The sequence below is a fragment of the Anolis carolinensis genome, chromosome 2 (genome assembly GCF_035594765.1).
Source record: "Anolis carolinensis isolate JA03-04 chromosome 2, rAnoCar3.1.pri, whole genome shotgun sequence".
In the NCBI taxonomy this organism is placed as follows: Eukaryota; Metazoa; Chordata; class Lepidosauria; order Squamata; family Dactyloidae; genus Anolis; species Anolis carolinensis.
In genome coordinates, this window is record NC_085842.1 from 70,618,228 (window position 1) to 70,633,071 (window position 14,844).

At 36.0% G+C, this 14,844-nt stretch overlaps 2 protein-coding genes across 8 annotated transcripts in view; one reads left to right on the forward strand and one right to left on the reverse strand.

Moving 5' to 3' along the window:
- Positions 1-14,844, reverse strand: part of LOC134296055 (uncharacterized) — a 435,533-nt gene that overhangs the window by 224,682 nt on the left and 196,007 nt on the right. The window lies entirely within an intron of this gene.
- The window catches only part of fgd3 (FYVE, RhoGEF and PH domain containing 3), a 121,140-nt gene that overhangs the window by 95,154 nt on the left and 11,142 nt on the right, over positions 1-14,844 (forward strand). For all 7 annotated transcript variants that reach the window (XM_008115585.3, XM_062969933.1, XM_008115582.2 and 4 more), the window contains 7 exons: positions 3,061-3,207; positions 4,032-4,124; positions 4,852-4,931; positions 5,399-5,429; positions 6,659-6,760; positions 7,103-7,165; positions 12,545-12,667. In XM_008115585.3, coding sequence (XP_008113792.2) covers positions 3,061-3,207; positions 4,032-4,124; positions 4,852-4,931; positions 5,399-5,429; positions 6,659-6,760; positions 7,103-7,165; positions 12,545-12,667 — 639 coding nt within the window. The remainder of the gene's footprint in view (positions 1-3,060; positions 3,208-4,031; positions 4,125-4,851; positions 4,932-5,398; positions 5,430-6,658; positions 6,761-7,102; positions 7,166-12,544; positions 12,668-14,844) is intronic.

A 14,844-nucleotide genomic window follows, 5' to 3' on the forward strand; every position in this document is an offset into this window, starting at 1 on the left:
GAATTATTAATAGTCAACTGGACATGATACTGCCTGGAAAGTATTGTACAGGCATTTTTATCAAGGAAGTAGCTGAAATGCAGGACTTCTAAGAAATTACATATGAGAACTATGACATGCTGAAGCAGCAAGACCCATTAAGTCATGTTGCCACTTACCTGTAGGAGAAACAAAAAATCTTAGAATTAGAAGGGGCCATAACACTGTTTTACCTTCCCTACTGAAGACATCATGTAGCTTTTTCTTCTTGTTTGAGGTTTTAGATATGAGCTGATAACTAGAAGACCTCTTAATGTTTTTATGAAGTCTTGTTCCGGAAACCATCTCTTTTCTTTTAATGCTGAACTGTGTTGTGTTTTGTGTCAATAGGGAGATGGTTACACCTTTTCATGCAAGGTGCAATGTGGTTCTTAATAGAGTATACTAGTGGAAACCGAATATGTTGATGAATGCTTTTCACAGTTAAGTTTTGGACTACAACTTGCAGTTTCAGCCCACTTTTGGGAACGAGTGAGAAGTAGTCATTCCAACAAATTAACATTGTTGAGAAAGAAACAAGGGAAGTGGTAATTTATTGCTCTTATTCATTATCTTGGCATCAAGTGTGATGTCTTTGAGTGGGCTGAGAATCAGACTTAGGGTGTTCTGGTGGTTCCATTCCTGCCAGGTATGAGTGCCTGGGCTAGTTTCAGAGAGTGGCTTTGAAAAAACATGGCAAATTACAAAATAGATTTCCAACTACTATAAGACCTGTTTTCCCTTTGAAAATATGAGTACTTTTGTTCTTCTTTTGGCCGGAAGAGTAGAAGAATTACAGTACAAATCTTTACATGGCTAGTCAGAAGCAGCCTTTATTGATTTAAATTGCACTTATTTCCAGGCAAAATGTATTGAGTTATATCCTAATGAAAGATGGGGATAATGGGGTTGCTTTTAAAAAACAGCAGCCCTTTGTTCAGTTCTCCCATCCTAATATTTAATTAGAGAAATGTATGACATGATGTTTTGATGTCATATTTTCCTGCACAGCAGCCAATAATACCACATTTGGGTAGGTACAGGCATGACCTGATGATGTAAATCAATTTATCTTCTAAAATATTAAATGTTACCTGGAGCAGTTGACAGACTAGGTATATAATTGCTTGTCTTAGCAGCAGCTAGTACATGAACATCACTCTCAATTCATCCCTGAGAAAGTTTCTGTGAAACATCTTGTTTCCTATTATTTATTGAGATGCTAGATGACTCAGAAGCACTCATACTTGTTCTTCAGCTCTGTGCAGATATGTATTTATTTATGTTTATTTACTTTATTTTTATCCGTCCTTCTCCCCATAGAGCAGTGGTTCTCAACCTGTGGGTCCCCAGGTGTTTTGGCCTACAACTCCCAGAAACCCCAGCCAGGATTTCTGGGAGTTGAAGGCCAAAACATCTGGGGACCCACAGGTTGAAAATCACTGCCATAGAGACTCACAATGGCTAACAGTGATGTGACACAATACAATACAAATTAAAAACAAAGTGAATGCATATACATATGAATTTAAAATTACAAAAAAAATCTTTGTGTCATGAGAGTAAACCTTAAAATACAATTAAAGTTATAGTTAAAAACTAAACAGTCCCGCAAAAGCCCACATATAAACAGCATTAGGGAAGTGTCATGTATGTAACTGAGATTTTTACTGTGGCATGGATGGGTAAAGAAGAATCTGTGCACTTAGCCTACATCTGATCCCTATTCAACTATTACACTACCATTATAGCTATTAGGATTAGAAACCTGTAAATCTATATTTAGATGCTGCAGAATCAAGTTGGTAACTAATTTCTTAAGAAGAGATATTTCTGGACACAGTGCTAGTGCTGAATAATAGAACCTGTACTAAGATCAGGTTAAAAAAGCATGAATGTTGATGAAATCTTTGCTCTTGTATATCTTTCTTCTCTTTTTGATTCTTTTAAAAAAAATACATTGAAGATGAAATGATGTTATTGCATTTTTCTGCTAAAATTTGTTATGGGGAAAGTTTTTTAGGTTGGTCAGAAGAATTGTAAATTCTCACAGTACTGTTTCTTGGCTTGTTTCCTCCACATGTACTTGTTACATGTCTCAGAATTAAAAAGAAATCGCTTGGGGTTTGAATAACATGTTGTACCTGATGCTTGAATTGCCAGGGGACAGTATAGAATGAAAGTATCAATGGCATGGACATCTTTAGCAACTAATACAGGCAATCCCCAAGGTACAAACATCCGACTTACTTACAACTCCTAGTTACAAACAGGAGTGAGACAATAGGAAGTGACAGAAATCTATCCCTCAGAAGGGAAATTCACTCCTGAAAGAGTTTTATCATGAGGAAAAAGTGTCTCCACTGAAGCTTTATCACCTTATTTCCATGACAACTCCAAATTTTCAAAATCCAATTGTCACAAGAACAGAATGTGAGGTGAAGTCTTCACAGATAGCAAAACAAACAACACACACACACTCTCACACACATTAGCTATCCAAAGCTTATCTGTATATTTGGCTAGAGTTGCACTTAAAAATGACCTGTTACAATTTACAAACAAATACAACATAACAACCCTACAGAACTTATATTTTTCGTAACCTGGGAACTGTCTTTATACTCAAATTTACCAGCACATTTGCAACATCTAGAGGAGTCCTCTGCCATTTTAGATGCTAGTAGCAGAGAGTGGTATAAGTAGTGTACAGAAACAATAATTCTTCAGTAATTAGCATTAAATTTAGTGGTGCTATTTTAAATTCACATGTAATTTTTAATGTACTTCCTTTTGCTTTGTTCAGCAAAAATTCCTCTGTATCAATGTGTTTTTAATTTTGTTGTTGTTCACTTACAATTCTGTATTTTATTATTGTTTTTCCCCTTGAATACTATTTTAATGGAAACATGTTATATACATTTAATAAACAAATAATTTCTCCCATTAATTAGTTGAACTATTGCTTCTGCCACTGTGCTCATTATAAATTAATAGATGGATTGGTTGTAGCTTAGCTAGCATTTCTTTTTGGTCTTGCAGGAAAAAATGCACAAGCTGTTAGAAGTGTATGAGCGCCTTGGAGGAGAAGAGGATATTGTTAATCCAGCCAATGAATTGATTAAAGAGGGGCACATTCAGAAACTGTCAGCAAAAAATGGTACAGCTCAGGATAGGTATCTGTTTCTGGTGAGTGAGCTGGTTTCTATGGAGTAAAACCTCCTGCTTTGCAGACTGACTGTCTCCTTTGATTGAGTTGTTCAGGCCTTCTATTCAGGCAAGCCTTCACTCCTGTTGCACAAACAACTTTTTTTAAAAAAAAGGTGTGTTCCCCTTCCCCATCGATATATTGTTAGCCCTCCATATTTTTGAATTTTTCTTTTGCAGATTTGATTATTCAGAGATTTGATTGTGTTCAGTTTCCACTAGAAGTTTGCCATAGATTCACACTGGAGGACCTAGAGATTCATAAACAAGGCAAAAGTTTCCGGTAGAAGTTGACCATATAATCAAAGTAGTTTTACATTTGTGAACATCAGTCTTAAACTAAAAAAAAAGTCTTTTAAAACAAGAATAACATTCAATTAGATGTAAAGTCAGGCCCAAATGGGAGGTAGGTAGGTGAAAGCAAGATATTCTCAAAGTGCATGTAGGTATCATGCACACAACAATCCTGTTTGAATTGGAATCCAATGGACTTGTCCCAGTTGGAAAAGGGAATATAAGACAGCAAGATTCAATTCATAGGGTACTGAGGACTTTAAAGCCCCTTTAAAAAAATCTCTTTGAATGTTGATTAGGAAAAGTCAGGTCTTGTCACAATAGGAGAAAATCATAATAGCTGATTCCAGTATGTATCAAGTTATTTCTGTTCAAGAGTATTTGTAGAAATGAATTATAAATATTTATCATTGGTAAATTTTAAAGTGGGTGGGAAAATATTTCACATTATGGCCAAATATTTAACTAATTTCTAAATATCTTTTGTAATGAAAGTTTTCTGTCAATTACAGTTTAACAGCATGGTGTTGTACTGTGTGCCAAAACTGAGGCTGATAGGCCAGAAATTCAGCGTCCGAGAAAAGATCGACATTGCAGGATTACAGGTTTGTGTCTTTCCCTCCTTGCTTTTCTGCATTTATTTTTGTGTTCTAGGGTTTTTCAGTCTTGTTTCATAAAAGGACTCTCAGTTGAGAAATAAGCATGTTTGCTATACCATGAGGATAGTTCCCAGTGAAAGAACATACTGTTCTTAGCCATAAGTGCAGGGATGATATTGGTTTCATGGGCTGAAAGTCCTGCAAACCACATAGAATACTGTTCCATTGACTTGGTAGTCTCGTTAATGGTGCAGAGTTTTTTGTATTATTGGTGAGTTGAAATGGGGTCGAGGTAGATCTGTGTATTTCTCTGCATTTTGGCATCAGATCCCATCCGATTTTGGAAGCTAAGCTGGGTCAGCTCTACTGCCTCATCACACTAGAGCATGAATCTACTTTAAATCCGATTTCTGCCTCCTGCAGAATTCGGGGGTTTGTAGTTTGGTATGGCACAGGACATGTAGCATTGGGCATTGGGAATTGAAGAAATCTCTTCCCTTCTATTAAACCCTTGCAATCTCAATAAAAATGTGTGTGTGGGGGGGGGGGCACTGGTAGAGGCCCATGCAAAATAATGCAATAAAATCAAAAGTCCTTTCAATTTTAAAAGTAACGATTTACCTCTTTTTGCTGCTGTTTATTTGGAGGGTGTGAAGATTGACTTTGTAGTCAAAAAGGCAACTGATACTATTTTAAAAAAATAAATACCAAAATACTGATTTGGTTTTTTTAGGTCCAGGAAATTGTCAAGCAAAATGTGGCTCATACATTCTCAATAACAGGAAAAAAGCGATCCTTGGAGCTACAAGCTAGGTACAAATTTTGTTCTGCATATATAAATTAAACCAGATGCAGTTAGTTTTTCCAGATATAGTGCCTTTTAATTGTTCATGGACTAAAACTCACATCATCCTCAATCATGGCTATTGGTTAGGAATGATGTGAGTTGTGGTCTAAAACACATGGAAGGCATGGTGAAACAAGTCATTGCAGCAAATTCTATTAATTAAAATAATTAAAAGCAATTTTTTAAAAGAAGATAGATTTCCTTTAAGTAATTTGTTTTTTTCCTTTAGAATAAATGGCACATCAAATTCCTAGAACAGATAATGATTTTAGTGATATTTCCTCAAAATATTGGAAATATTAAAATCCTTCTGGATATAATGAACCAGAAGTTTTCTAGCAGACTAGCAAGAAGTACTTCATGTGTACACATCAATTTATCAAAATTGTCAAAAAGAAAGATAACATGTGTTTTTTTCCCCTTCATTTTATAGGACAGAAGAAGAGAAGAAAGAATGGATCCAGGTTAATATATTAATACTTTACTGAGTGCTTGTGTTTTGTTAGTTGAAAGAGGCCTGTTACCAGTTTATCTATCCATTTTGTTGAGCAAACTAGGCTACATACAAGATGTTTTCAACATTTATATTTTGCCTGCAGAAATATTATAAACAAAAATTAATATTCAGGTATGTAAGGAACAAGAATTGTGGGTCACCTTAAAGACTTATGTACAGTCGATACATTTGCAGTTTTGATTTTTGTGAATTCTCTTAAGTCCTCCAGTGCAGTTCTGTGGTCCACTTCCAGCAGATGCCAACCACAGAGTCATGCTGGAATACCTAGAAGTTTCCCAAGAGATGTTCTCTTGGGCAAACAAATAACATTTTTTCAGTTTTTTTCACTTTTATGGTGGTCCAGTGCCCCTCATCCAGTGAATGTGAAGGGGTGATTGTATTTGTGTTAGTCCGATTTTCTGTGAACTACATCACTCTTCAGACAATGCGATCGCTGTTGCCTGTTTTTAATCAAAAGATATTTATTTAGCCACTTGTGCTCCTTCTATTTTAATCAGTTTATGCTAATTTATGCAATGCTTTTGATACAAAATAAATAAACCCTCTTCATCTGATGCATGAGGTGCTATCCCGGATTTTCAATCTATATAATAATACACATAACTGGGAGGGGACATAAATTCAAAAATGACAATTACTTTATTAACACTAGTTATTCAGAAGATGTCACTGAATACACATGCATCCTAGTAGTAGATAAGACAATTGAAACAGCTACCATGACCACTTCATGTCCCTCATGAAGTAGTATAGTCCATGAAATCTCGTGTTATAGTAAATGCATTGGTCTTTAAAAGCCATAGGATTCATTGTTTTGGGCTATATATTTGGAAATAAAAGTATAAAATAAAAAGAGAGAAATCTTCACAATCAAACAAATAATATAAACCAACAAGTCGAGTTACATCTGTTGATGGAGGGAGTGGGTTGGGAGGAAGAGGGAGGGGGGAAATGGATAGGTATAAGTAATAGATTTGTTGAAGTGTAAAAGATAAAATGTAATCAACAGAATGTGTTATATGAGGAAAAAACATATACAACGCATATGCAATTGTGACAATGTTACAAATTACTTACATCTAACCAATTAAAAAGATTTCAAACTTTTTAAAGCAAGATTTTGCTACAGCTTGCAGTTTCTTGTTATTAACTTTTTTTCTTTAATGTTTGTTTTAGGTCATTCAGGCAACAATTGAAAAACATAAACAGAACAGTGAAACATTTAGGGCTTTTAACAACTCTTTTTCTCAAGAAGATGAGCATCTTCCAGACTCATCAGTAAGTATTCTATGATACTACAGTGTATTTTTCCATCTCTGCAGTTGATGTAAACTTCCACAGTTTTTCATTTTTGATACGTAGCCTACATTTCTAGCTTTCTAGATTTTGCTTATATGCAATACTTTCAAATTCATTTTAAAATAAATTGTCTTCTGCATTGTTGCTGCTGAAAGCAATGAGATTCTCAATTATGGCAGAATCAGCGGGATTAGAGCATTTTTTAATCATCTTCGTGTGTGTCTTCATCATTTGAAAAAGCCGTCTTCCTGGAACTGATATCAGAAACCTTGAATATAATCCCAGTACTGAAACCCTTTCTTGTGTTTTTCTCTCCACCAGATAGCAAGCACAAGCTCTGTGGAGTCTATGCCAGGGACAGATGGCAGCAGCACATCTGGAGGGGTAAGGAGTTGTGAAATTAATGCTCATTAACATGAATGTTAAAATGCTTTATCTGAGGGAGAGAGAATGGGGAGAAAGAAATCAATTTCAGATCCGGCCATACAGGGTTTTCTGTGGGCTTTATTCATGAAAACTGTCCTTTTACCATTGTTCAAGGGTAAAACATTTTCAGGAACTTTATCTATTTATTCATCTTTTCCACTACAAATCTTTGAAGGAGACATTTTATTTCTCACAGATGAGTAATGCCTAATACTTCCTTCTTAATTATTGTTTTCAGCATATTTACAGCAAATAACAAGCCCATCTTTCTTATTTGTGTCCAAACCATTCTACATGCCTTTCTTTAAGAAGCCAGAGACGTAAAGCTGGTTCAAACATTAATTTGTTTGGATATTAGTTGGTAATTCTCACATGGAAAAAGAACCCACTGCTTTAATAATCACTGCTTCATGTGGCATATTTACTGTTCTTTACAATTAGGGCCCTCATCTGAAGAAAGAAATTGTACTCAGTCAATCATACGAGTTTCAGCTTAGTAGCTGATGAGTTGATTAAATCTGTCTTCATATAAACAAAGTGGAGTGCATTTCCCTAGATGTTGCACATATACCATATATACTCGAGTATAAGCCGACCCTAATATAAGCTGAGGCACGTAATTTTACCACAAAAAACTGGGGAAACTTATTGACTTGAGTATAAGCCAAGGGTGGAAAATACAGCAGCTACTGGTAAATTTCAAAATGAAAATAGATCCCAATGAAATTATATTGAGGCATCAGTAGGTAAAAGGTTTTGAATATTTATCGTATTTCAAAGAAAAACAGTAAACTAGTTCTGTAAGTGGAAAAGAAGGATCAACAAAAACAATATGGTATTAACAATAACTTATTATTATTATTATTATTATTATTATTATTATTATTATTATTATTTAATAATAATAATATAATAATAATAATAAAAACTTCATTTATACCCTATCTTATCTCCCCATGGGGACTCAGGCCAGCTTCCAACATAGTAACCGGCAAACATTCAATACCTACATAAACAATGCAGAGCTAGATATAGATCTATAATTATATATACTAATTTCACATATGCTTTTTCCCCTGAATCGTTTGCAAATCCTCTCTATATATGTGCATTTCCCTTCTGTAATATTTGCAAGCCCTATATATTTATGTTTATATCTATCTAGAAATCTGTGTGTGTATGTGTGTGTGTGCGCGCACTTTCCCTACAATATTTGCAAGACCTATATATCTATATTCATATATCTATCTAGACATTTCTCTATATATAGATGTATAGGTATCTGTATAGGATTTGCAAAGATTTGCAGACATGTGAGGCGAAAATTCATATATAAAATAATGTATACACATAGATACAGAGATACATGGAAATCTCTAGATATCTCTATGTATATAGGATTTGCAAAGTCTTGCAAACATATGAGCGGGAAATTCATATATAAAATTGATGTATATAGATAGATACAAATATAAAGCTACATAGGAATTGCAAAGGCTTGCAGGGGGAAATGCCTATATATCTGTAGCAGAGATTAACAAATATTTCAGGGAAAAATGCTTTTATAAGATGAATGGGCATATATATAGTCTTCTTCCTGACTTGCAAGGGCTTCTTTCCCTTTTCAAAACATTCCCTTGGTTAAGAGAGGGAGTCTTTGGAAAAGTAAACACTGTTAAGGGAGGGTAAGATGAGAGATAAATACATCATTTATTGCAAGCAATGGCCTCCAAGCTCCGCTGCCGGCTTGACCTTGACCCGATTATAAGCTGGGGGAGGCTTTTTCAGCTCATAAAAAGGGCTAAAAATACTCAGCTTATCTTTGAGTATACCTTGCAGCAAGCTTTGAGAAGCAGAAGGAAAGGTGCTTTGTTTAAGATAATGCTGATACTTACAGTTAGAAATGTCTCAAAAAAAGACCCCTGTGTGATGAGGCGTAGTCATGTTCCCCTTTACTCCCCTTTAAAAAAGTAGTGACATCATTGGAAGAAGAGAGTCTCAGGCTTTTTAGAGTTGTCATCCCTCAATGCTATGTTTAGAGGATAATATTGGATGAGATGATTCTGGACTGCTTGAGATTACAATGCAGCCACACCGTTAATGCAGCAGCATTTCCAGAGCACTAATATCACTCCTTCCAGGGAAATCCTGTCCATCGGTACTTCTGACGAGTCCTTCGTCTTGAATTTAACATTAAAAGTGAAATGTTTATGGTGTACACAGATCATACCTTGCATTATTGTTGCTGCAGTGGTGGTAAATGCATCTAAAATGTTAATTTATGCTTCAACTCACCTCAAAATAGCAGCAGCACAAGCAGTCTGTTCAAATATGCATGCAAAGGATGCTCCAAAGAACCCTATTAGAATTAAGTAATATGGCATATTACCTGCCATATATTGCTTCTAGGCTAATTTCCTAGAAGCTAATTTGATTATGGAGACAAGAGATTCTAGGCTAATTTGATTATGGAGACAAGAGATTGTGTTGCTAAAGCTCTTCACTCATCAGATCTCCAGTTCAATTTAGAATACCATTATGCTATGTAATTCTGTGCTATACTAAACCTGTTGTTGTTTATTCATTCATTCGCTTTCGACTCTTCATGACCTCATGGACCAGCCTACGCCAGAGCTAAACCTAGAGCTGGAAAATGTCATGATTCTGCTGTCAGTGACCCACTGGAAATGTGCTTCAGCTAGCTGTGGCATTGGTAGCTAGCCATAGGAACCATAAGCACCTTGCTTCCTGGCCCAGAGTTGTACAACAATTCCACAATCACAGCACTCCAAGAGGTTGTTGCCTGGTAGCCTGTCTGGATGTTCAATCATTGGTGGGGCTGACATTTTCTAGGACCCAGTAACCTGCCCTGCTGAGCAAGAGGAGAAGATGCATATATCTCACAGGATACTTTCACTGCTCATTGTAGCTCAATAGCTCTTGCTGTGAAAATCATCAAGTATATGTTTTTTGAATGTCAACTTTTATAGAAGTATCTCTCTTCTAGATTTTTTATTTAAAAGAACAGCTTTTATAGATTTTGTATTATAAAGCTTCTGTTCTTAAAAGCTCATTTTCCTAATTTTGAAACACATTTTTAAAAAAGAGTGAAAACATTCCTTTAAATATTTTTGTATATGTTAGATTTTGCCTTTGCCGTTTGCCATCATTGTAAAGTAAAAAGCTATAGGTGCATCTACACTGTAGAATTATTTCAGTCTGACACGACTTTAACTGCCCTGACTCAGTACTATAGAATCCTGGAATTATAGATTTACAAGGTTTTTAGCCTTCTTTCCAAAGATAGCTGATGTCTCACCAAACTACAAACCCCAGGATTCCATGACATTGAGCCATGGCAGTTGAAGTGGTGTTAACTGTAGATTTACTTTGCGTTGACAGTCATTCTACTTAAGGCCTTGGATTTCAGATTTTTGAATAAGGGATGCTCAGCCTGTATAAAAATGCACATGTCTTGGTATATTTATACAAACATACATGCAGATAGTTGTGCATACTGTAAAAATGTTACTGATTGCAATAGAAACTGCATAGTAAGAACTTAGGATGGGGAAAATGAGAAATTAATATTTAGAAATTAGAAAATTATATTTCCTAACCGTTGGTCTGTAAGACAGAGAGACCAAGGATACACATTGGTGGTAAGATGTTACTCTGTATACTCCAAAATGCTTGATTGGAATGAAAATACTTTTTAAAGTTTCAATACAGTCTGAATGAATGTCATTAGCAGCTACTAATGATTATTTGCTATAATAACTGCATGCTCCTTTATAACCCAGGTGTCATGGGAAAACAGTCTCTGGGTTCATGACCTTTATTGAGAGAAGAAAAGCCTTTGCAGATCTATAAGGCATATCTGGACTTGAAAAGGAGAATATCTTGCTTTTCAGGTTTCTCTAACTTAAATTCCATTAAAACTCACTAAGATGATTACAATAAGGATACTGAAATGCCAGGAAGGTGTTTGTGGTCCCCATTGCAACTTAACTGTTGTTGAGGTAAACGCTGTAAATATGACATGCTATAGTTTAAGCACAGGACCTAAATGCCTTAAAGGCTCCAGATCCTGATTGATCTTATCAGCCAATCTATAAACTAAGCCAGTGGTTCTCAATCTGTGGGTCCCCAGATGTTTTGGCCTTCAACTTCCAGAAATCTTAACAGCTGGTAAACTGGGATTTCTGGGAGTTGTAGGCCAAAACATCTGGGGAGAACCATTGAGCTAAGCAGTGTTAACCCTGGTTAGTACTTAAATGAGAGACACCCCCCAATGAATACCAAATTCTGTAGATTTATTTCAGAAGAAGGCAATAAGATAACAATCTCCCTGTGTTTCTTGCCCAAGAAAAAAATGTGAAATTTATGGCATCACCATATGCTGACAGGCAGCTTGAAGGCACTCATGGAAAATTTGGCACAGTGCGTTAAAGCACTGAGCTGCTGAACTTGTGGACCAAAAGGTGCCAGGTTCATATACCGGGAGTGAATAGCCCCAGCTCCTGCCAACCTAGCAGTTCGAAAACATGCAAATGTGAGTAAATCAATAGGTACCACACCGGCGGGAAGGTAACGGCGCTCCATGCAGTCATGCCGACCACATGACCTTGGAGGTGTCTATGGACAACGCTGGCTCTTCGGCTTAGAAATGGAGATGAACACCAACTCCCAGAATCGGTCACGGCCCTGACTTAACATCAGGGGAAAACCTTTACCTTTTTACCTAAAGAATAGCTTACTAAGATAAATGTGATAAGGATACTGAAAAGCTAGGAAGGTGTTTGTGATCTTCACTGACACTTTCTGTGCCTCCCTGGAGAGCCTTACACCACAATTTGAGTATTTTCATCTCAAGAGTTTCCTTCAGAGAAATCTCATTCAAGTTAGAGATGCTGAAGGACTTGCAAGACACACCATGTTTCCCTGGCATGTATTCCACATCTTGCGAACGCAGCAGGAAGTGTATTCTGAGGAAGAAGGCAGCTCACATATCAGCAAGGATAGAGAGACCTTCACCATGTAAAACAGACACTTAAGAAAATCTATAGTGGTGTTTTTGCAAATCCAACCAGTGTTGTAGGTTGTTTTAATAGCTGGTCTAGCATCTCTTCTGAATGACAGGGATCATTTGGCTATGAAAGTTTTATCAGCCACAGATTACTGGCAGAGCTTGGGTCAAGATATATCTGTCACTCGTAATGCAGCTTTACTATTTGTATCACTTAAATCTCTGCCTCAGATATACAAGCCTTCCTTTTTAAGCCTTCCTTACAGTAACCTTGTTTAATTTCATTGTCATTTTACTTGTCATTTCAGCCTGAGTCCTGTAGAAAATCTTCTAAATTGAAGAGAGACAAGGAAAAGCATGCTTGCAAAAGTTGTGGTGAAAGTTTTAACTCTATTACAAAACGACGGCACCATTGCAAGCAGTGTGGAATGGTAAGTATCAGGAAAAGCAAATAATTTGTGATAAATTGTTGATCATATGAAGCAAACTTAGTTTTCTCTAAAACAGGGCTTCTTAAACTTTTCCAATCCATGACCTTTTTCCACCTGATAACTTTTACGTGAAATAGGTATGAAATAGGTATAAAAATCAAACATTTACTGGCATAAATCTGCATCCCCAAGACTGGCTAAACAGGCTGACTTTCCTTTTTGTGGAGTACAGCTGAAGCATTTTCAACAGAGAGTGCATGTTGTTGCTAACAGATTTGTGTAAATGGGTGTTATTCAGAAACCTTTTACTATTGCCAACATTTTTGTGACCCCAACATTGAACTAAGGGGTCAGGATGCACAGATTAAGAAGCAGTGCCCTAAAATATATTCAGATAAGAAAGGGATTTTGCCTTTCAAGTTTACTTTGATTTATTTTACCACCCTTAAGTAAAATTTCTGACAGGTCTTTTACAAAGGGGAAGGAGAAAGAAAACAGACATCATGGACTTGGGATACCTACAAATATATTTACTTTTGCCTGGTCTCTCTTGTTCCTTACTGGTAGGAAAATTGAGATTAAAAAGGAAAAAGAATCTAGATGGATCTGGAAAAATCTTACACACCTATGAGAAAGAAATATTTTCTTCACTAATGCATGAGACTGTTTAAAAAACTGGATTGCCGGTCCCATATGATAGAAACTAGTCTCAGAGGTACCTCAGATGAAAAAAGAAAAACCAATCTGAGGATAACAGCATATTTAGATTCTTGTAATTAGGGAAGTGAAATATGTTTACATATCAATGGATACTGTATCCCGCCATCCAAGGTTCCAGAAGGCAAAGCTTGATTTGCCTTTTATATAAGGAATACCATTGCTTATAATATGACTTGAGCATCCATAGATTTTGATATCCATAGGGGATCCTGTAAACCATATTCTGACAGATACTGAGGGCACACTCTGTATTATTTTCCTTGACAAACAAAATTCAAAGAAAACCAGTGGGACAGGATACTCATTAGATAACAGCCATTATTTCTAAGCTGTACTTGATTTTGCTATACTCTCTCAGTAAATCTGCTATATCCAACATGAGTGAAATAATTTGGTACATATTATTCTAACAGCATTAATTAATTCAATATCAGTGGAATGGTTGATGGATTAATCTAACTGGATTTACAGATGCATTTGGAGGATATATATATATATATATATATATATATATATATATATATATAGAGAGAGAGAGAGAGAGAGAGAGAGAGAGAGAGAGAGAACAATTCAAAGGAAGCAACTTCAAATGATTGAGTTAAAAAAGATGGTGCAGTAAGAGATGTAGATGGCCTACAGAAAAAGCTTGTATGTGTGCAAGCAATTACCAGAATGTGAATCCAAGAAATATTTCACAATTACTGTACTGTCTGGTTTCATATCCTTTTCCTTTCTTCTATGCCTTCATCATTGTTGAGAAGTAGGATAGCAGTCTTATGAACAGTTTGACACAACAGGTCTTTACAAAAAAATGCCAATTTCTTTAACAAATAAGTACAAAATCTTTTTGTAAAGTAAAAAGGGAAGTAATTATCTTGTATCCTTAAGGGTCCACAGGCGTTTTGGCCTAAAACTCCCAGAAACCCCATCCAGTTTACCAGCTATTAGGATTTCTGGGAGTTGAAGGCCAAAACAACTGGAGACCCAAATGTTGAGAACCACTGGCCTAAAGAATCCTAGAATAATAGAGTTGGAAGAGACCACATGGGCCATCTAATCCAACCCCCTGCCATGCAGGAAAAGCACAATAACATTATAACTTCAGATAGAATGTATCACAGACATTTCCATCCTGTGCCCACATATCAGGTTACAAAGGATGGCTAAGACATACTTATTGATGAGCTGAAAAAAAGGAGTCTGACACATCTTCCACTTTTGCCCGTAGTATCCTCAGACTCCATGTGGCCATTGTTTGAAATCCTTTTCAATTTCAATCAGTTCCATTATAGGATTATCTGTAAGGATGACTTCCCTCCTTTTAAAAAAAACCTTTCCAGATAGGCACTTCAGTAAAATATGAAAAATGCATACTTCTTCTCACAAAGATAATTTTTCATCTTACTTCTTCCAGGACCTATTTAATGAAAGACATCAATACTCAAGTGATTTTGAGC